The following is a 21,090-nucleotide window of genomic DNA, read 5'->3' as shown; positions in this document are numbered from 1 at the left end:
GAAATCATAAACGACGGATGGTCTCCTCCTTTTGTCTCTCATCTACGATTTTGAGGAAATCTAAGATTCTAAAATCGGCGTATCCAAAGAGGGGTGTTTGCTATTCCTAACACCCTAAACAGACCCGTCTTAGAAAGTGTATGTAGATCCTTAGTTGCCTAGAAAATGATGGAACATCTGATCAGACTGCACGGCTTTGTCATATGGTTAAAGAGTTGAAGCTGCAACCTTTCAGTCCAGTGTCAAGCATTTTTTATTTATAAAATGGCATTCAAACTCCTTTATTTTGACAATGCTACTCTTCACATCACTAACACTATTTTGATAGAAGAGTAAAACAAAGCTTAGTGTCATCATTGAAAAAGGGAGTATGGAATCTTTTGACATTTTCCAACTATTCTACAGCAATTTTTAGATTTTAATTTACTAAAAACTACAAGTGCTGTATTTTCAGCACAATTAATCACAGTACTTGTTGATGAATTTATTGTTCAAACCGACAATGCCGCTTCAATCTCTAAAATTACAAAAGAAAAAAAAAAGGAATAATAAATAAATAATCTATACTATTTAATACAGAAAAAAGGCATGAAGAACCTTGAGCAAGAAAAGACCATCTCTGAATTGAATCTTCTTCTGGTCTTCTTTTCCATGGAAAAGAAAACTATTGTTGAATCTTGAGAACGGGGAACAGGATAACATCCCGGATACTAGCAGAGTTTGTCAGAAGCATCACTAACCTATCAATCCCCAAACCCTGCAATTTTTCACCACCTTTGGAGTATGATTCATAAATTAAAGAGATAAACACTACAATTTCATATCAAGTAAAGTGCTCTTCAACTAGTACTCTAAGCAAATCATATTGCTATGTGCATGCATATCCTCACTAGTCAATCCTGACAATAGGATTGTATACAACTAGTAAAACCATGTAATTAGTTTCCATTAAAATATCCAATCAGAAGCCTATGCTCCCGAATCTCCACTGAAGATATGTACAGCGAGCCAAAGGCGGAGAAACAATAATAAGAAATAGAATCCAACCTCATGAACTCATAATCAGATGAATCCATGTCAGTACAATAAATTCTCCCTTAAGATTAAGTTCAGGTTTGAAAATTAGATTGATTCATATAGACTACCATAGATTTACCTTGTGAAACTGAAAATTAACGTGGCAGACATTTTTTAAGTTTCCCATAGAAAGATAAGCAATCAAGAGAAATGATATCAGCACAACCATGTTTTGTTATTTGTACTAATGCATCTTGTCTTTTAGTAATTAAAGAGCTGTAAAAAGGTTATTACAGATCCCAAAAATCTCTTACAAGCCAATTAAAAAGAAAAGATAAGCTAGGACTGTGCAATTATTAAAACATGGTTGTGCTGAATTAGAATCCATCCTAATGAGCCCTAATCAGAGGAACCTGTGTCAGTACAATAAATTCTCCTCTAAGATTATGCTCAGGTTTGAAAATTAGATCTACATAACCATGCTCACTGAGCTTGTTTAAGAAATACAATATGCCTGATCTCTTGCTCTAGGTTCTCTTATTTTGTCTCTTACATTGATGATTCCTCAAGAGCAACATAGATTACCTTATCAAAGTGAAAATTAAAGCAGCAAACATTTTTAAGTTTCCCATAGAATGATAAGCAATCAATTTGATAAAAAAAACAATGTTTTGCACTACGATAATGTAGGAACATACATTGCATTATTTGCTAAAATTATTTGCAAGAACATGGCAGTGAGTTTTAGATGTCTTGTTCATAATGTTCCTCAACAAAATGGGGTAACAAAGTAGAAGAATTGTCACTTAAGTTACACGAGCTTTTTTTAGGAATTAGTCTGTTTCCATGTTCTTGTCGATTGGGGAAGTTCCAACATAGATGGGTTACTTAGGTGTCCATACATTTGTAGGAATTAGTCTGTTTCCATATTCTTGTAGATTGGGGAAGTTCCAACATAAATGGTCTACTTAGCTTTCCATACTGAAGGAAGGAATCTTGAAAAAGCTTAAAAGTAGTAATCATCCTCATGAGTCCCGCTCCTGCTCCTGCTCCTGATCCGTGATTCATTGCTCCTTAGGAAGGAGCAACCAAGGAACTTCAACTCTTCAAGAACCCCACGCTATTACTCCACCTGTCCTGCCATCACGATCTGCTCCTATTACTCCATCCGTCCCACCGTCACCAAAATTTTGAAAGATGCATACAAAGATGGTTATAAATTACTGTTTTATGATGCAATTGACTTTAGAAAGATAAATAAGAAAAATATTACAAAACGCTCCCATGGCATTTCCAGCCTTTGGACTCTTCTAGACCCCCACGCTTCCCCTCCCCGCCCTCACTTCGTGCTTTTAAGTGAAAAAAATAGTTCATTTCTGGAAGGTTAAGTATAGAAGCTGAGTATCAGGCAATAACATCACTTGTAGATGGTTTACCTTAAATCTTCCATCCGAGATACAAGTCTCCACTAGAGCTCCTATGAAATTGTATTGTGATTATCAGGAAATAATGAATATTGCCTCAAATCTTGAACCTCATGAAAGGACTAAACATAGTGAGCTGTATTATAACTTCGTCAAGGAGAGGGAAACATCCAAAGATATTAGTACTCCCTAGTTGAAGATCAATATGCAGATATTTTTCCTAAGGTAGTTAGAAAAAGAAGATAATTTAGATTCTCTTTCTAAGATAGGAATGTTTGACATCTATGCACCAACTTGAGAATGAGTTATGAGAAAGTTATTTTCTTTCTTTTTTTTCTTTTTACTTACGGAGGCACATCCTGATCTTTCAAATGCCATTTTTTTGTCCCAATGACAACTCTTCATCTTATCTAAATAACTTTCTCCACCTCCTTTCTTCACTTATTCATCGGGTTTAATCTAGAGGCCTCCAAGATGATTTATAATGCCCAGGGTAGGAACAATCGAGAGTATTTGACGCTTTCAAAAAGGGAAAAAATAAAAGTCATCGGTGAGCTTGATTGTCACCAACAAAGAGAGGATGGTGAGAGAGTAGCCATAGAAGGATAAAAAAAATAGGAAAGGAGGGAAAAGAGGCCATGAGAGTATATGAACAAAAATAGAGGACGGAAAGTAGAGAAATGAAGCGAGACAAAAGGGATAACACAAGAAAGACGGAGAAGAGATCTACCTAACAAATTAAATAGGGAAGGAGAAGGCCTAGGATTTTAAATTTGAGAAAAATGGGTTTTGGAGATTCAAATGGATAAGAAGTATGTTCTTTTTTTAAAAAAATAGTGGGGTTTTCAGACATTTATCATGGAAAGGGGTTAGCATGCACCTTTTCTTTCTAAAATGAACCTAACTTTAGTGAGGGGGTTCTGTCCTTGAGTTTTAAAGGCTCCTAACTAATATTAAATCCTTACACATCACAGGCCCTAGTAGATTTTGTTTAAGTTGGTTGGGTATAGCAAACAACCGAAGCTTTCCAGCCCCCTCAACCTTCCTTCCTATCAGTCCAAGAGATGTCAATAATCTAGAAGGGACGTAAGTCTTAAGTGGGTTGTACAAAAGGAAGATGGATAAGAAATTAGATCAAAGAGATAAGTCTAGCGAATTCGTGAGTTTAAGTATGGAGGCTTAAGTATACAGAAAATGAGACTTTGGATAAACAATTTGGAGAAAAATTAAGGTTTTAGAGGTGAGATGAAGAACAAATCTGATTTTGAAGAGAGAGGAAGAAAAATAGGGATTTAGATGGTAGGAAGAGACCGAATAGAGTAAAGAAGAACAAAGTGGCAAGGGAATGGAAATACCCCTTTAGAATGATAAATTTTAGCCTAGCATCCACTTTGATAGATCTCCTGTTCAGATATAACAGAGATTTAATGTGAAAGTGAGAGATGACGAGAAACAAAACAAGAGGGAGAAATTATGTTCTCATTAATTTTTGAAATTTTTGTATAAATAAAATATACAATACATCACAAATGACTAAAATACCCTCACATACACTCGAATTCTCTAACAATTAAAACTCCTTTTTAAGCCTCCACTGTTATCCGAGAAAGGTAATTTCATGCCCTCAATGGATTTTGATTCTTTGAGAGTGGAAGAGTTTGATCCAATCTAGAAAATTTGTAAATAAAATTCAAAAATTTTGATTTCTTTTTCAAGACTAGTGGGGGACATTTCATATGGCTGTAAAGAAATGAACAAAAAATGGATTTTTATTATAGGATAACAACATAAAGCTTGAAGAAAATTTCCGAATGAACAACGTCCAACTTGGTCGATGCAACCCTAAGAAGTTACAAACATTGTCACTTAAATTTTTGCGAAGATTATTGATTATCACGAGTCCAAAGGTGAAATATGTAACGAGCACTTTTCTTTATGTGTTATAATCACACCCTAATTAAAAACCACTTAAGCTTTTAAATAATGGCACCCTTTTTAGAAACCTTAAACCATATTGATAATGACACTCCTTTGTTTAAGTTAAAATCAAAAGGGCTCTTTCAAATAGGTATATGAGTTAGATTAGGAAACCCCTAATAAAAAAATAACCACGATTTGGGGGTTTTTATAAAAAACCAAAATCGTGGGTCCATTCCCACTTAACGCATGAAATAGCATGTGTGTGTGTGTGTGTGTGTGTGTGTGTGTGTGTGAGAGAGAGAGAGAGAGAGAGAGAGAGAGAGAGAGAGAGAGAGAGAGAGAGAGAGTTAGAGAGAGAGAGATCCGAGACCGAAAAGAGAAAAAGAGAGAGAAGGGAAGAGGAAGAAAGAAAAGGAGAAAAAGGAAAGAAATGGAAGAGAGAGAAAAGAGAGGGAGAAGAGGAGAAGAGATTTGGGTTACAAATAGGTTTTTCTTTTCCAAGTAAGTGATCCGACCCTTATTTTTTATTAATTTAGGGTAAGTAACCCATGTTGTATTTCGAATTAGATGATCTAATTAGGGTTTTGTGATTTTAATTGTCTATCTAAAAATAAAGAAGATTGCTTTTAAAATTCTTTTTCGAAATCTAGTGCCCTAATTTGCTTTCTATGTAATTATACATGTATAAAGTGCAGATTTTCATGTATTTTCGCACAAAGTAAAGTGTTGATTTATTGTATTTTTCGCACTAAATTAATGCATGTTTTTTGGTATTTTTCCTATGAATATAGTTGCAGATTTTTCAATAACTATGGTAATATATGTTGCTGATTTTTCAGTGTTTTAGGGTAAAAATAGTTGCAGATTTTTCAATAATTATGGCAATATATGTTGCTGATTTTTTTATAATTAGGGCAGTTAAAGTTGCTGATTTTCTCAGTATTTTAGATCAAAATAATTGCTGATTTTTCACCGAAATAGTTGCAGAATTTATGGTATTTTTTATTTTTATTTAAAATATATATATATATATATATATATATATATATATATAGGGGAAATGTTTTCTCCGCGATACCTCAGATAAGTTATCTGAGCAAGAGCTCAAAAAAACATATGCACCCACATTGTTTGGATGATCCAAAGCATTCATTTGGATAGTCCAAAGATAGATAGAGTGTGCACAAAAAATCTGCTCCACAGGATTATCCTAATCGTTCGATTTGTGGAGGTTAAAGTGGATGGGTATAAACCTCCACAAATCTGTCCATTTTTAACCTCCAAAAATCGAAGGGTTAGGATGATCCTATGGAGCTGATTTTTTGGGCACACCCTATCAAATGAATGCTTTGGATCATCCAAACAATGTGGGCCCACATGATTTTTTGAGCTCTTGCTCAGATAACTTATCTGAGGTATCGCGCAGAAACGTTTCCCCATATATGTATTATGTGTATAAAAAAATAGGATTTTTGAGGAACTGTAATGAGAGTAGTTTGGGCTAATAAATAGGACGTAGACCATAAGTAATATAAACATAGGTGGGAAGGGCAGGGGGGGGCAGGGTGGCTAAATAATAATATTGATAAAATTGGAAAATTAACATGTTTTAAAGAACCTTAGAAAGAGAATTGACACCGTTTACTCATTAAATTGGAGTTCAGGACCATAGCCTTCGAGATCATCGTCAGGACTTCTTTCTGTCACTTACACTTACAAAGAAACTCAAGGCAAGTGATAGTTGGCTCATTCTATAAAAGCATTTTCGTCGGTTGATATTATAATTCAACAACATACATTCTTTCGTTGTACATGTTTAGTTGCCAAAAGTGAAATTTGAGACCGATCTGTGATGATTCTTGATCATATGTATATATGTGGGTCTTCCAATATTACTTCGTAATACTAAGGCCTATATATATATATATATATATATATATATATATATATATATAGTAAACTTTCCACATGCGACGGTGTGTGAGAACAAAATAATTAAATATAACACTGTATATACATATGATGAATTTTCTTTGAGATAGTAATGTGATGAGACCTTTGGATTCACATCTCCTTTGCCATGTTATGTTTCATTCATATGATGTTCGCCTTATTAGTTATATTACTTTGCCATGACCTGCATGGTATTCTTTCTTCTCTTATTTTTATGACTTGCGGATATCATGCTTTCTCTTTTAACGATTCTTACATTCACCTCCATGCTTTGATTATCTATTTGTTTCGTACATGGATCGTGTTATAATACAATCTCAGTAAACAACTAATTATTGTATGAGTCCACTATAGGATTCTGTTCAGTTTTCTGACTCCATTGCCTCTCCCAGGTAACATTGAAGAGAAAGAAGACGGTGCCTTTGCAAATGAACGACTTTGAACCACAGTAGGACGGGGAGTGAGCAACAGGTTTTGTGAATGACAATGTCGTCATCCCACCGGTTGAAAATCTTAGTTTGAGTTATTTGAATTCAGTTAGACATTTACTTATGAATTTAGACATTTTATTTAGGGTAGTTGAACATTGTAATAGACCTTTAAAATTTTATGGAATAAGATTGCTTATGTTAGTTCTTTTATTTGAATGCTTCTCAAGTATTATGATATAAAAAAAATTCCTTGTGTTTTTACTTGTCTTTTTCCTATAGCGACCCGAATTGGGTCGTTACAAAATATAAATGAATAAGACATCAATCAAAGGTCTATGGTTTCAAAAGATTACTCATGGAAGTTGAACTACTATAAGTTGTTGACACTAAGGGTATGTTTTTTCCAACCTAGGGGAAACTAATACAAGCAAAATGCATCCAAAACATCAAGCTAACATTAATAGTAAGCATTGCAAAGCTCTATTCGTCACGAAAAATTGGCAAACTCAATTATAATAATTAATAGTGGTTTTTAGTTTTAAATTTTTAGGCAATGTTTAAGCAGGTTTTGGTGGACCCTGTGTAATGAAAACGTAAATAGAGCTTTCAGAAAAACAGTATGTAAAACAATTTCAATTTTTATTATGGGTTGCTACTTGCTACAAAATAAAACTGAGCTCCATTTAGGATTAAACTAGGTTTTAAGGGTTTTGAGCTTATATGTGCATGAAGTTTTGTTAGTTTTCAGGAGGTAAATGAATAGTTATGGAGTATCCCTTTTTGTTTTTGGTTTAACATATGCTGGCCATATTTCGATAAAATATACTATCAATTTATCTCTCTATAGCATTATTTGTAAAGATCTATTGGATTGTTTGTGTGCTTGATCAATTCACTAGCAAATTTGATACTTCGGTCGACTCCTATCAGTTTAGTTGCATCAGATACTTCTGTAGTGCATAAGTTAAATTAGTTGCAAAGAGTAGAAAGAAAAGAGAGAAAATGGCAGTTAGAATCCTTCCAATATGAAAACTTCTAAACCTCGGAGAGGAGAATTCCAATCCCAGAGGCTAAAATTAGGTGCGTAAATATTGACTTCAAATCTCATTGCAAAGTCTTCTATAAGGAAAAAAAAAAAGAGTTCAAATCTACTACCTACAAAATACCAAAACTGCACAAAATCAATTAAGAGACACAGAAAAGTGTGGTAAAAAAACTAATAGCGCAAAAAAAAATCAAGATCAAATCTCATTACTGCCTACAAAATACCAAAACTGCACAAAATCAATTAAGAGACACAGGAAAGTGTGGTAAAAAACTAACAGTGCTGAAAAATCAATATGCAAATAGATAAATCAAATAAAACCATAAAAAACTAAAATAACATAATAGTGTATTTAGCAAAGAATATATTATATAAGAAGAAACTATGTCACTCCGTGCACATAAAACATCATGGGTGCCACGAAAACACACAAAAAATAAATTACATGATATTAATGGAGATATCAGACCATCATCTGACTACAGAGATGGACAGATAAAGAGAACAATAAAGAAAAAGAACCCACTTAGAGATTGACTCTACTTCCATTTATGAAAATTACTAAAAAACATTAATTTGGGAAAGACTTGCATGCTTGATGTTCAATTGGTTAGTGCTAATTGTCAGCATGGACAGAGAGAGAGAGAGAGAGTCTTTCAGTTTTTGTAATGATAAATTAATTAGTATATATTATATGGGGAAAAGGGAATTGTTCAAGGTAGCACAATAATAGAAACTGATATGATTGCATCATTGATCCCAGTTTAGGTAGTGTCAAAACGAATGATGTCACATTCACATGGTACTTGTAGGAGCTGAGCTTATATGGCACAGAAGGGGTGCATGATTTGGCAAAACAACGATTCATGATACAAGGGAAGCTACGTATAAATGCTAGGGATCTCAACGAGGGTGTGTATTCTGTAGGAGAGTAATGTACATACTAGCCTAAACTTGAGAAAAATGCCCTCAAATTGTAGAAGGCTCCACAAGACATGCATATTAGCTTGCCACATAAGAAAGTATGTTTAACCAAGGTCGCTTACCCTTTACAAGACAAGCATGCTTGAAAAAAGTTTTCAAGCCCAGCCAAATTACCCATGCAGCAATAGTTGAATAAGTTATCCGAAAGAGTAACTACGAATTTCTACAGATGCAACTTGATGTCTACTTGCTATTTGAAGCTAGTCACATCCACAATGTAAGAAAACAAATAATCATACCATTCCTGAAGCTGGTGGCATTCCATACTCCAAAGCTGTTAGAAAGTCCTCATCTAGAGTTACTTCATAGGATTCATCATCGCCTTTATTTCCCTTTGCAGAATCTGTTTCTGAACCAACTGAGGTTCTCTTGGCATTATGTTGTTTTATTTGCTCTTCCAGCCGTGCTCTCTGCAATATAAATGCTTGCAAGTTTGTTAGTAAAGCTGCATCAATAAAACACGATAACATCAATTTATCTGATTAGTGACAAAAGTATTGGGATTCTTTTCAATGTTAAGAAATGCACAAAGATAGAAAAATGCATGCGTAGAGCTCTTGATGGTACATAAGTATTGGGATTCTTTTCATGGTAAGAAATGAACAACGAGCACTTTTGGTAAATATCTGAAATGTGAAATGACTGAGTTTGAGAAATGAAAAGATGCCGAAGCTAATCATAAATGTGAAAGCAAATTAATCAGAAAATTCAAATAAATGAAACGAGATTACATGAGATGCTAACGAAAACAAGCATCCCGAGTTAGATTATTGGAAGACTATTGTTGAAGAAGAGAGAAGAGAAGAGAAAAATGAAGGAAAAGAGATTGAGTTGGAGACTTCTCCCCCTCACTTATGTATTTATATAAAGAGGGAAGTTACAATGACCACTATGCCCTTGGGCAACATATACACACATAAAACACATCTAACACTCCCCCTCAAGTTAGAATGTAAATATTGAGCATTCCAAGCTTGGTACAAATATCACTAAGTCTAGCCTTGCTTAGGGGCTTAGTGAGAACATCAACAAGTCGGTCTACCGATCGAGTGAAAGTAGTGCATATATCTCTCCGCTAAATCCTGTGACGTATGAAGTGACAGTCCACCTCTATACGCTTCGTACGCTCATGGAAGACCGGATTGGTAGCAATGTGGATAGCGGCCTTGTTGTCACAGTATAGCTGAGCAGGGGATGAGGAAGGAAATCCGATTTCAGACAGAAGTGATCGTAGCCAGATAAACTCACTGCCAGTATGTGACATGGCTCTATACTCAGCTTCAGCACTAGACTTGGCTACAACATTGTGCTTCTTACTGCGCCAGAACACTAGGTTACCTCCCACAAAGGTACAATAGCCAGTAGTGAAGCGTTCATCTGCTGGAGAGCCTGCCCAATCAGCATCACTGCATCACTCAATTCTCTGATGGCCATGTCTTTTGAAAAGCAGCCCTTTCCCTGTGGCGCTTTTCAAATATCGAAGAATCTGACTCACAGCTGCTAAGTGGGATGTACGAGGAGCGCTCATAAACTGGCTAACAACTCCCACAGCATAAGAAATATCAGGTCGAGTCACCGGTATATGAGCTTCCCCACAAGTCTCTTATATCTACCAGGGTCATGTAACAAGTCACCTTCTTCTGGATGGAGCTTTGTATTTGGGTCCATGGGGGTAGTGGCTGGTTTCATACCCGACGACCCTGTCTCATTTAGAAGATCCAACACATACTTCCTCTGTGAGAAAGAGAGAGAGACTAGTATCAGAGTACGCTACATCAATCCCTAAAAAGTATCGAAGACGGCCAAGATCTTTTGTGGAGAACTCTTTATGCAGAAAAGTCTTCAACTGCTGAATACCAACTGTGTCACTCCCTGTGATAATAATGTCATCCACATACACTATAAGAAGGACATGACTAGCAACTGACTGATAGCTGAAAACTGAATGATCAACTGCACACTGCCTCATGTCATATCTCATGAGGGCCTCACTGAACAGTCCAAACCAGGCTCAAGGAGATTGCTTGAGACCATACAAGGATTTGCGAAGCCGACATACTGAGGAGGACATCTCCCCCTAAGCAACATAACCAGACGGTTGCTCCATATACACCTCCTCAACCAAATCACCATGGAGTAAGGCATTTTTGACGTCTAGCTGATATAATGGCCAGCCATGATTGACTGCAAGAAAAATAAAAACGCGCACTGATGGAATCTTAGCAATAGGAGAGAAGGTCTCACGGTAGTCAATCCCATAGGTCTGCATATACCCTTTGGCAACCAAGTGCGCCTTAAGGCGCTCAACCGTCCCATCTGGAAAATATTTGATGGCATACACCCATCAACAGCCAACAGGAGGAGCACCAGGAGGAGGGGAAACTATATCCCAAGTATGATTGGCCTGGAGAGCGGCCATCTCACTGTCCATAGCAGCACACTACCAGGGTGAGTAAGAGCCTCCTGCACAGACTTAGGCAAAGAAACAAAAGACAAAGAAGAGATAAAAGTACGAAATGACGGGATAAGATGATCATAAGAAACATAAGATCAAATAGGATGAGCAGTAGTGCGAAAACGAGTGCGGGAGGCAATAGGGGCATCTACAGCTACATCAGAAGGAGAAGAAGATACCTGAGAGGTAGAAGTCGGAAGCTCCGACTGAAGAGCCGACGCCTCGAGAGGAGGTGGAGTAGGGGCTGCTCGTGGACGTCGTTGATAGAATCTCGTAATAACAAGCGGAAGAGGAACGACTGAAACCGGAGGAGGAGAGTCCGAGAAAGGTGGAAGTACATGGAGATCTAAAGAAGGAAGAGGTGGGGAAACCAGGTCGGAAAGAACCGGAACAGGAAGAGGAAGACATAAAGGAGACGAAGGAGGTCCAGGTGCAGGAGGAGAGAAAAAGGGAAGAGACTCAAAGAACGTAACATCTGCAAAAACAAAAAGGCGACGAAGGATAGGGTTGTAACATTTGTAACCTTTCTGGGTACGAGAGTACCCCAGAAAGACACAGCCCGTGGGTCTAACTTATCCAAACCCGGGGTAAGTTTGTGAACAAAGGAGACGCAACCAAATACCCGTGGAGTAAGGGGAAAGGGGTCACCCTGAGGGTGTAGAACCGAGAAGGGAGACCGACCATCGAGAACTGAAGAGGGAAGACGGTTGGCTAAGAAAGAAGCTGTAAGTATAGCGTCGCTACAATACAATTTAGGAACATGCATCTGAAATAGTATGGTGCGAGCCATATCCAGTAAATATCTCAACTTCCTCTCAGCATTATCGTTCTGTTGGGAGGTGTAAGCACAAGAGGAATGATGGAAGATGCCATGAGAGGCGAGGAAATCCTGAAGAGCATGGGAGGTGTACTCCCTAGCATTATATGCGCGTAAACATTTAATAGGAAAAGAATAATGGGTAAAAATCTCAGCATAAAAGTGTGAACAACAGTAAAGACTTCATATCTATCTTTTAATAAATACAACCATGTCATTCGGGAATAATCATCCACAAAAACAATAAAGTATCTGTAGCCAACAAGAGAGGTGGTCTTCGAGGGACCCCATACATCGGATGAACTAACTCAAAAGGACTGGACTCTACAAACAAGTCGAGAGGGAAAAGACACACGATGGTGTTTCCCGAGTTCACATGACTCGCACTGAAAGGGCTGAAGCGAAGAAGAGATAACAGAAGTCTGCTGGAGTCGCTGAAGAGACGGATGACCAAGACGGCAATGCCACTGGTAGGCGTCTACCGAAGTATGCAAAATAGTGGGCAGTGGTGTGCACTGAAAGCTGGTAGAGACCATCCACCTCACATCCCGAGCCAATTGTCCTCCCAGGAGAGAGGTCCTGAAACACAGTAAGAAGGGGAAAATGAGACATAGCAATTATGGGCTTTAGTAATCTGACTAACAAAAAGTAAGTTAAAAGGGGACTTGGGAACACAAAGGACAAAAGATGAGGTGAAGCCCTAATGGGGAGTAAGAATCCCAACCCCAGAGATGGGAGCTGTAGTATCAGCTAGAGTAACAGACCGAAACAGGTTGTGAAAAGGACGAAAAGAACTAAGTGAGGAGGAGTTACCAGTCAAGTGATTGGAGGCCCCAGAATCAATAATCCAGGGACTCGACCGAGCAGCAAGAGTAGTAGGTTATCTACCTGCCTGTGCAAAACCAGCAGTGGGTGGATGGCTGCTCAGGCGAAGGCGCTACAACTCCTCATAGTCTGCCATGGTAAGGTATCACTCGGGACGGCGGATGGAGCACTGCCAAGGATGGAAGGAGGCGTTGAAGCGTCAATGGGATCAGATGTAGCAAGGTGGGCCGATCGAGGGGGGAGGAGCTCTAGATGAAGAATGTAGCAAATATCAACATGATGGCCCTCCCGTCGACAATGAGTGCAGTAAGAACGGCCTAGACCACCAGAGCCTCTTCCACTAGCAAAATCAAGGCCACCGCCACCATGGCCAACTTGGCCACCACCACAGCCAGACCGAAAGCTACCATCAGAGGCAACGAGGGCGGATCCCTCTATAGGAAGAACAATAGAAGAGCCAACTGGGGCGCACTGCTGGGCTCGTGAATAGATCTCAGTAAGAGAAGGAAGAGACCCTGATCAAAGTAGCTGCTGGCGAAAAGGCAAGAAGTCTGGACCCAAGGAGTGGAGGTAATGAATAGCCCGGAGTTGGTCTCGCTGACGAGCGAGGACCTTGACATCAGAGCTAAGAGGCATGAAGGCATCCAACTAATGGCAAAGAGAGACGAAGCGGCTGTAGTGGGAGGGAGAGTCATCCCCATGCTCAAGCCGAATCCACTCGGAATAAGTAGCAAAGACGCGTGTGAGGTTATCAACTCCGGAGTAAATGAGAGCAGTGTGATCCAAACAGCCTTGGCTGAGGACAGACTCATCATCGGTCGTGCAACAGCAGGAACCATACTCTGCCAGAGGAGAGTGCGGATCATAGCATCATCCTGTCACCAGCGGTCAGAAGATGGATCTGAAGGAGGAGGATCGCACTCAATAAGGGACATTCAACCCTTAGCAAGAAGGTATGTCTCGACAGTCCGGCGCCCACTGAGATAATTAGAGCCATCGAGTTTTTCAAAGGTCATCTAAGGAAAAGACTGGTCCAAGGAGGGAGAATAAGAAGAAGGGGTGTAGCTAGACAAAGGAGACGTGGGTAAAGTGGAGACATTGTCAGTAGGATATGGGCTGACAGGAGGATCCAAAACAACAGGAAGATCCATTAGGACAGAAAAGAAATAGAGAGAGACTCGTAACCACCACAGCAAGGTCGGATAGAAGAAGATAGATCACAGGATGGAATCTGCGTGGAGACCGCGGCCCCGATAGAAATACATATGAGAAGGATAGCGAGAGCACTAGCAAACAAATATGAATAGGTGCTCGGAGAAAACATCGGAGCCACGGAGATAGAGAAAGAGGCTAACAAAGGGAATTTAGGCCATGAGAAGGGAGAAAAAAAAGGAGAGAAGATAAGGGTTTAGGGTATGAACTGAATAAAAAGAAGGGGTGGCAAGGTGAGGGAGGAGGGAGGTGGCGGGAAGGTTGAAGAGCTGCTAGGGTGAGAGGAAGTTGCGGGTGGGGGGCTAGGGGTGAAGAGGCAGGAGCGGGTGCGGTGGGCGAATGAGAAAGGAGGTGGTGAGTGGGCTGGGAAGGAATATGAAATAACCAAATGTGAAATCAAAACAATAAGAAATAACATAAAATGTTTTACATGAGATATCAATGTAGATGAGCATACACAAATTGTGACAAGAAAAGTCGGGATGAACCATTAAAAAAAATAGAGTACAGATAAGGGAATGAAAAAGAGGGGAGTACTGAATTTATTTCTTTAGTTAAATTAAATAAATAGGACAAAACCTACTGCCAGGTGACAGTTCTCTCCTGAAAAAGTGAGCCGTGAAATGGCTTTTTGCGAAATTGCCTAATAAATCCCTATGTATAAATATCTATCTATCTATCTGTCTCTATACATATATATATATAGAATCTGCTAGGGACTTTTGAAGAAAGGTATTTTGATAAAGGATCTGCTAGGGACTTTTGCAGAAAGGCATTTTGAGGTTGACTGTTTCATGAGAGAGCAACCACACAGGCTCCCTTTTCAGCGGATTTTGTCTTATTCATTTAATTCATCTGAGGTGGCTGCTCTCGTGCAACAGCCAGCCGCGAAATGCCTTTCCGCAAGAATCCCTAGCAAATCCCTATATGTATATATGAGAATAGAGTTCCTGAGGTTAACCTCATATAAGCTTATATGAGGTGGCACTCACAAAACATAATGCGCCCACTTTGTTTGGATGATCCAAACCATTCATTTGCAAGGCCCCATCATAGATAGGGTGTGTACCAAAAATCAGCTCCATTGGATCATCCTAACCCCTCCAAAAGTGGAGGCAAAAATGAGCAGATTTATGGGCAAAAAGTGTCTATCCATTTTGCCCTCCACTTTTGGATGGGTTAGGATGATCCAATGGAGCTGATTTTTTGTACACACCCTATCTATGATGGGGCCTTTCAAATGAATGCTTTGGATCATCCTAACAATGTGGGCCCCTTATGTTTTGTGAGCGCCACCTCATATAAGCTATATGAGGTTAACCTCAGGAACCCTTTTTTCTCTCTCTCTCTCTCTCTCTCTCTCTCTCTCTCTCTCTCTCTCTCTCTCTATATATATATATATATATATATATATATATATATATATGAATTACGTATGAAAACCTAATTGTATTTGTGCTTATTCTAGCATAACCAAAATCGGAATTTAAAACCTTGATAAAAATCTATCCTGCAATCAAAAAATTCCTTAATATTCCAAAATGAGCCTCAAATGTGCTATAGACTATAGTTCCTCTCTTCTGAAAACCATTGCCCCTCACTCAGGCTAACTCTCTTGTTCTTTTTTCTTGCAATTGCTTAGAATATCATCTCTTTTTTAAGTTCTTTTGAATGAAAGCTGGTTAAGCAATCGGGTAGAGAACATCAATTGTCAAGCCGTACATTGAGGATTTTTTTTTTATATGAAGGTCACTTAAACACTTCAAAACAATATTTCGCCAAGACACCATTTTGAATGGTTTCTTCTACCATAGTAAGCTTCCTATTAATTTCCAATTAAGCGGAAGCAAATTAGATTCAACTGTAGGTAAGTAAGGATTCAATTGAAAATATTTTTTGCAATAAGCTAGGGGAAATAGTCGTGAATATGAAAGGTACACTCTAATTTTTTATCACCTTAAATAGAGTTTAGTGTGTCAAAGCTAGAAGCTTTATGTGACAATGAAATACCCGGCTCGTAAATGTAGCTCTGGAAAACTTGAAAATCTCTTTGGCCTACATTTTATAGTGATGATGTGCCCTTGGAATACTTAAGCTGCTTTGTCAACCGATATACGAGTGATCGTGCACTTTTCTCGCAACGGAGAATGGATGGAAGCTGAGAATTCCATTTGGAAGCTTCCGTAAATTCCTGATTCCTGAATGGGATTTTGGCCAAAAATCATGAAGCAAAAGCAGCCATTTCACCCAGTTCCGAGAATCCGTGCCCCGTCCAATTCTACCACTAAGAATCAGGAACTGAGAATGGTTGCCAACCACACCCTTAATTGTCCAAGTGCAACTCAATAGGTCCTATAAGAACCATCTAATGTGAATAGGATGCAGAAAGGCTTAAGAGTGGTAACCCTGCAGGACACTTGGTGGCACTAAAGCTCAAATAACTACACAAGTATCCATCCAATAATAGTACAGGGATGGACATGGAGTGTGGCATAACAAAATGGACTAATAATTAACTTAACAGACTTACAAGAAAAGTGTTGGCCTCATAATTCAAATAGGGAGCTATACCAAGGTTAAGATGTGTGAGCTGGGGATATTATTAGTAAGGTTCAGATAGGGAAGTGTACCTTTTGAAAGTAAACCTAAAATTGATTATAAATCATTACAAGCATTGTCGGAAAAGAAATACATTCAGGAAGACGTTGAAAAGGATTATACAGTTTAACAACTTTCCGGTACTCTTTTAGTCATATATTTGATAAAATAAATATGTTTTGGATTATCAATCAATGAAATATTTGTAATTTGGATATATTGTCATAATTCAATAAATATCCGATTCATTACTTACGGAGTTAATTTAGAATTAAGTTACTGAAGGGGTTCACTTAGTCTACTGGTATGAAGGTTACTTAATTCACAAAAGTTAACTAGAATTTAATTGAACAGGTTTACCTAGTCCACAGTACTTTTAACCACGGAAGTTAAGTAGCTATTCACTTGTGTCTGCTAGATTCATGGAGTAAAATGACTTTATCACTATGAATCACTAGGCTATCAGATAATATCACGTGCATTACACTGAAAGTTGTTGCAATTTTATAACCACCCTCGGATGCAACGAAAAGGTAAGATAGAGTAGAACATAATTTTAAATTCCGGCCGAAATATTTCGGTTTCGGCGACAAACCGAAACCGAAAGTACATTGAATCGGATTTTTACAGGATTTCCCCGAAATTTTCCCGAAATATCGCCGAAATCCAAAATTTCGTTTTTCAACCTTATTTAACAAATTCCGACCGAAATGTTAAAGACATCCACCAACTCAACTCAACTCAACACAACAAAGCCTTCGTCCCAAACTAGTTGAGGTCGGCTAAATGAATCCTTTAGAAAAATTTCATGAAGAAGGTGAAAGGAATCTGCCCCGGCTCTAATCATGGCTCTAGTTGGGTTCTTCTACGTGGATCATTTTCTTCCATTCTATCCTATCCAAGGTCATGTTCTGTGTTATGTTCCTAGCCATCAAGTCTTTCCTCACTGTTTCTACCCAAGTCGTTTTTGGTCTGCCCCGACCTCTTTTTACTCCATCAATTTGGCACGAGTCGCCTTTTCTCACTGGAGCATCAAAAGGCCTACGTTGGATATGCCCAAACCATCTTAAACGGTGCTCTCTCATCTTCTCCTCAATTGGTGCCACCCCCACCTTTTTACGAATGTCTTCATTTTTAATTCTATCTAACCTTGTATGGCCGCACATCCATCTAAGCATTCGCATCTCTGCTACACTCATCTTATGCACATGCTGCTTCTTGGTGGCCCAACATTCTGAGCCGTACAGCATGGCTGGCCTCACAGCTGTCTTATAAAACTTTCCCTTCAACTTGGTAGGGATTTTACGGTCGCACAAAACTCCTGAGGCAAGCTTCCACTTAAACCAACCTGCTCTTATTCTATGGGTAACATCATCTTCAATCTCTCCTTCCTTATGTAGAATTGAACCAAGATAGCGAAAGATATGCCTCTTAGGTACCTCCTGTCCGGTCATATTTACTACATCCTCGTCCCGCCTCCTTACATTACTAAAGACATCCACCAAAATTTTAAAAAAAAAAAAAAAACACTGAAATTTAAAGATTTCCACCGAAATTACAGAAATTTCCACGGAAAAGGCCAAAATTTCCACCAAAATTTTATACATTTCGGTGGAAATTAAAAAAAAACGAAATTTCATCAAAGTTATACACGATTTCGGCCGAAATTTCCACCGAAACCGAAATATTCCGGTTTCCGTGGTGGCCGAAACCGACATTTAAAACCTTGGGGTTGAATATCATCCAAAATCACAACTGATTACTGAAGAGAGAAAGGTCTGTACAGCCTTTTCCCCACATGATTGAAGTATGTTCTCTAGGAATATCCATACATCATTCCAAGTTGACATTTTTTAGGCTATTAAGTCAATTAGATACAATAACTAACTCCAAATTTCAGCTTAAGATTCATTATGAGTTATGATGTTTAGTCAAGTTATACTTCTGTCACGTTTTAATATGATGTATTGTATGATTTTCAAATTTGCTTTGATTATAACACTTTCTACCCAGATATCAAATTGATGCAGCTCTTGAAGCAAGGAAAGCTTGTTCCATCACTGTCAGAAGAGTACTTTTAATAGTACAGGTATGTGCATGGGTCAGGAGCAGAAGTCTTCAAAATTGATACTATTTGCACCAATTCTCAAAGTTAACCATGGCCTGGACTAGGTTTTGGACTTTCACAAATTATGATACACTAGATTGGTTGACTATATCAAACTTAGCTTTAACCAACTTAGTCCCACAATTTGGAATCACCACTTAATTAGAGATGAAGTGCGAAGTAGATCCTTATGTTTAGTATTTATGAAGAGATTCAAGTAAAATTTAACAAAGGAGTGCAACCTAATAAAAAAAACCATTACTTTAGAGCTTACCTGATCCAGGGGATCTGTCAATTCAGAGAATGCATTGGCAAGTTCACGACCACAAATGAATAGTTCAAATCGTTCTGTCAAGCCTACATGCCTACAATGAAAGGTTTGGGATCAGAATAATGGAAGTTTCACCACTCAAGAAAAGCCTTATACAATGTTTGGTATGTATGTAATTTAGTAAATCACCTAAACTTCCATCTTCGGACAATTGGATTGGTTCTGGTAAAAATTCAAATGCATAAGAAAATTTGAAATTTTAGACATCGTCATAACAACATAACATATGAAAACGTGGTTTTGGATGATTCCAATATGTATCTACGCTCCCTCCCTCACTGACAAACCCAACCTACTCCTATTAATCTGGTTCCATGGGAAAAACAAACTATTTGAGAATGGGTGTTTTACTACAAATTTCATTTACTTGTATCTATGATGGCATTGTAATTATCCTGTAAGTAGTGAGGATGACATTTATATATATATCTTAATGGGTTGATATATCCTTCATATTGTATTATTGCAGTGTATATAGGAACGCAACTAATGGAAGTGCGGAAAAGATGAAATAAATTTTGTGGCATAAAGAAAAGAAAAGGAAAGTAAACAACGGTGTACAACAAAAAGATTCCAAAATGAAATGAAGAAACCACCGACAAAAAAAAAAGAAAAAAGAAAAGAATAAAAAAACATCAGATCATTGCAAAATATGTTCAACATTCAACATGATATAATACCATAGCTACAGAACCAAATTTAACAAGAAATCTGCCTTTGAGTTGCCTTCCGTTTGAAGATGAGGCATGAGTACCTCCCAAGCAAAACAACATCAAAACAATTTGTGACTTCCTAGATCTCTAAGAAATAAGAGAACTCTCAATAGGTAAACCAAAGGCAATATTTGAGCACATGTCCAAAACTTTTCCCATTTGCATCCTTAGAAGAGGAATCTTCCCTCATGGGTACCGTTCCCGCTCGGACCAGAGATTCGGCGCTCCTTAGGAAGGAGCTTCAAGGGAGTGCGACCCGAAGAGACAGAAACCGCTCCCATGACGCTCCTAACGTCTCCTATTACTTCATCAGTCCCACCATCACCAACTTTCCTTGCATCAAACTCCTCCAACTCTTCAAAGCACTTCATTGGAGCAAGCAAAAAAGCATCTTTACAAGGCACGAGGAAAGAGAGGCACGGAAATAAAGATGGTTAGAAATTCCTGCATTTTGACGTACTTTAATTTTGAAAGATATATATAGGAAGATAGTTAGAAATTACTATTCTTTTGATGTACTTGAATTTTGAAAGAAATAAAGAAAAAATATTACATACATGCTCCCATGGCGCTCCCAAACTTAGACTCTTCTAGACCCCAACTTCCCCGCCCCCTCATCAGCACCCGCTTCGTGCTTCTAAGTTTGCGTCATTGGAAGAAGCTTCACACCATCACATAGTTCCTCTGATGGATTGTAGTGTATCATGTAAGTAGTGATGATGATACTTATAGATCTTTAACAAAACCAAATTTACTGAGTGACTCCCAAGCAAGACAACATCAAAACAATTTGTGACTACCTAGATATCTTAACTGCCTTTGAGTTGCCTTCCATTTGAATAAGAGGCCTGCGTACCTCCCAAGTAAGAAAACATCATAACAATTTGTGACTACCTAGATATCTAAGAAATAAGACTCTTATTAAGTCAACCAAAGGCAATATTTGAGCACATGTTTAAAACTTTTCCCGTTTGCATCATTTGAAGAAGCTTTACACCATCGCATAGTTTTTTTTTTTTTTTTTGAAAGGTGGTAATTTCATTAAAACAGACCGAGATGGTCCAACAAAAATGCGTTCCTATGATGTGATTTTGTACTTTAAATAAAGATATGTTCCAGCAAAGATACTTTCCTATAATTTCATTGAAACTATACACCATCGCATAGTTTGTACTCTAAATTTCATTTGTCCATTCCTAATATGCGATTGCAGTGTATCTTTTAAGTAGTGATGATGGTATTTATATATCTTTATGGG

At 38.1% G+C, this 21,090-nt stretch overlaps 1 protein-coding gene across 3 annotated transcripts in view; it reads right to left on the bottom strand.

The window, feature by feature from the left end:
• Window positions 1-397: 397 nt before the first annotated feature.
• The window catches only part of OVA5 (Lysyl-tRNA synthetase, class II), a 64,075-nt gene continuing 43,382 nt past the window's right edge, over window positions 398-21,090 (bottom strand). The window contains exons 12-14 of one of the 3 annotated variants that reach the window (XM_077355952.1): window positions 19,063-19,153; window positions 9,014-9,184; window positions 398-757 (exon numbers count right to left, since the gene is read on the bottom strand). In XM_077355952.1, the coding sequence (XP_077212067.1) occupies window positions 665-757; window positions 9,014-9,184; window positions 19,063-19,153 (355 nt within the window). In that variant the 3' untranslated portion in view covers window positions 398-664. Of the gene's footprint in view, window positions 758-2,072; window positions 2,155-9,013; window positions 9,185-19,062; window positions 19,154-21,090 lie in introns of those variants that run through there. The other 2 variants (XM_077355953.1, XM_077355954.1) reach the window with 2 other exon arrangements.

This window comes from Tasmannia lanceolata, unplaced genomic scaffold (assembly GCF_043159265.1).
Source record: "Tasmannia lanceolata isolate RefF3 unplaced genomic scaffold, GAP_Taslan_0.1 ptg000015l, whole genome shotgun sequence".
Classification (NCBI taxonomy): Eukaryota; Viridiplantae; Streptophyta; class Magnoliopsida; order Canellales; family Winteraceae; genus Tasmannia; species Tasmannia lanceolata.
The sequence above is the reverse complement of the archived record's forward strand: the minus strand, read 5'-3'. Positions and strand labels throughout refer to the sequence as shown.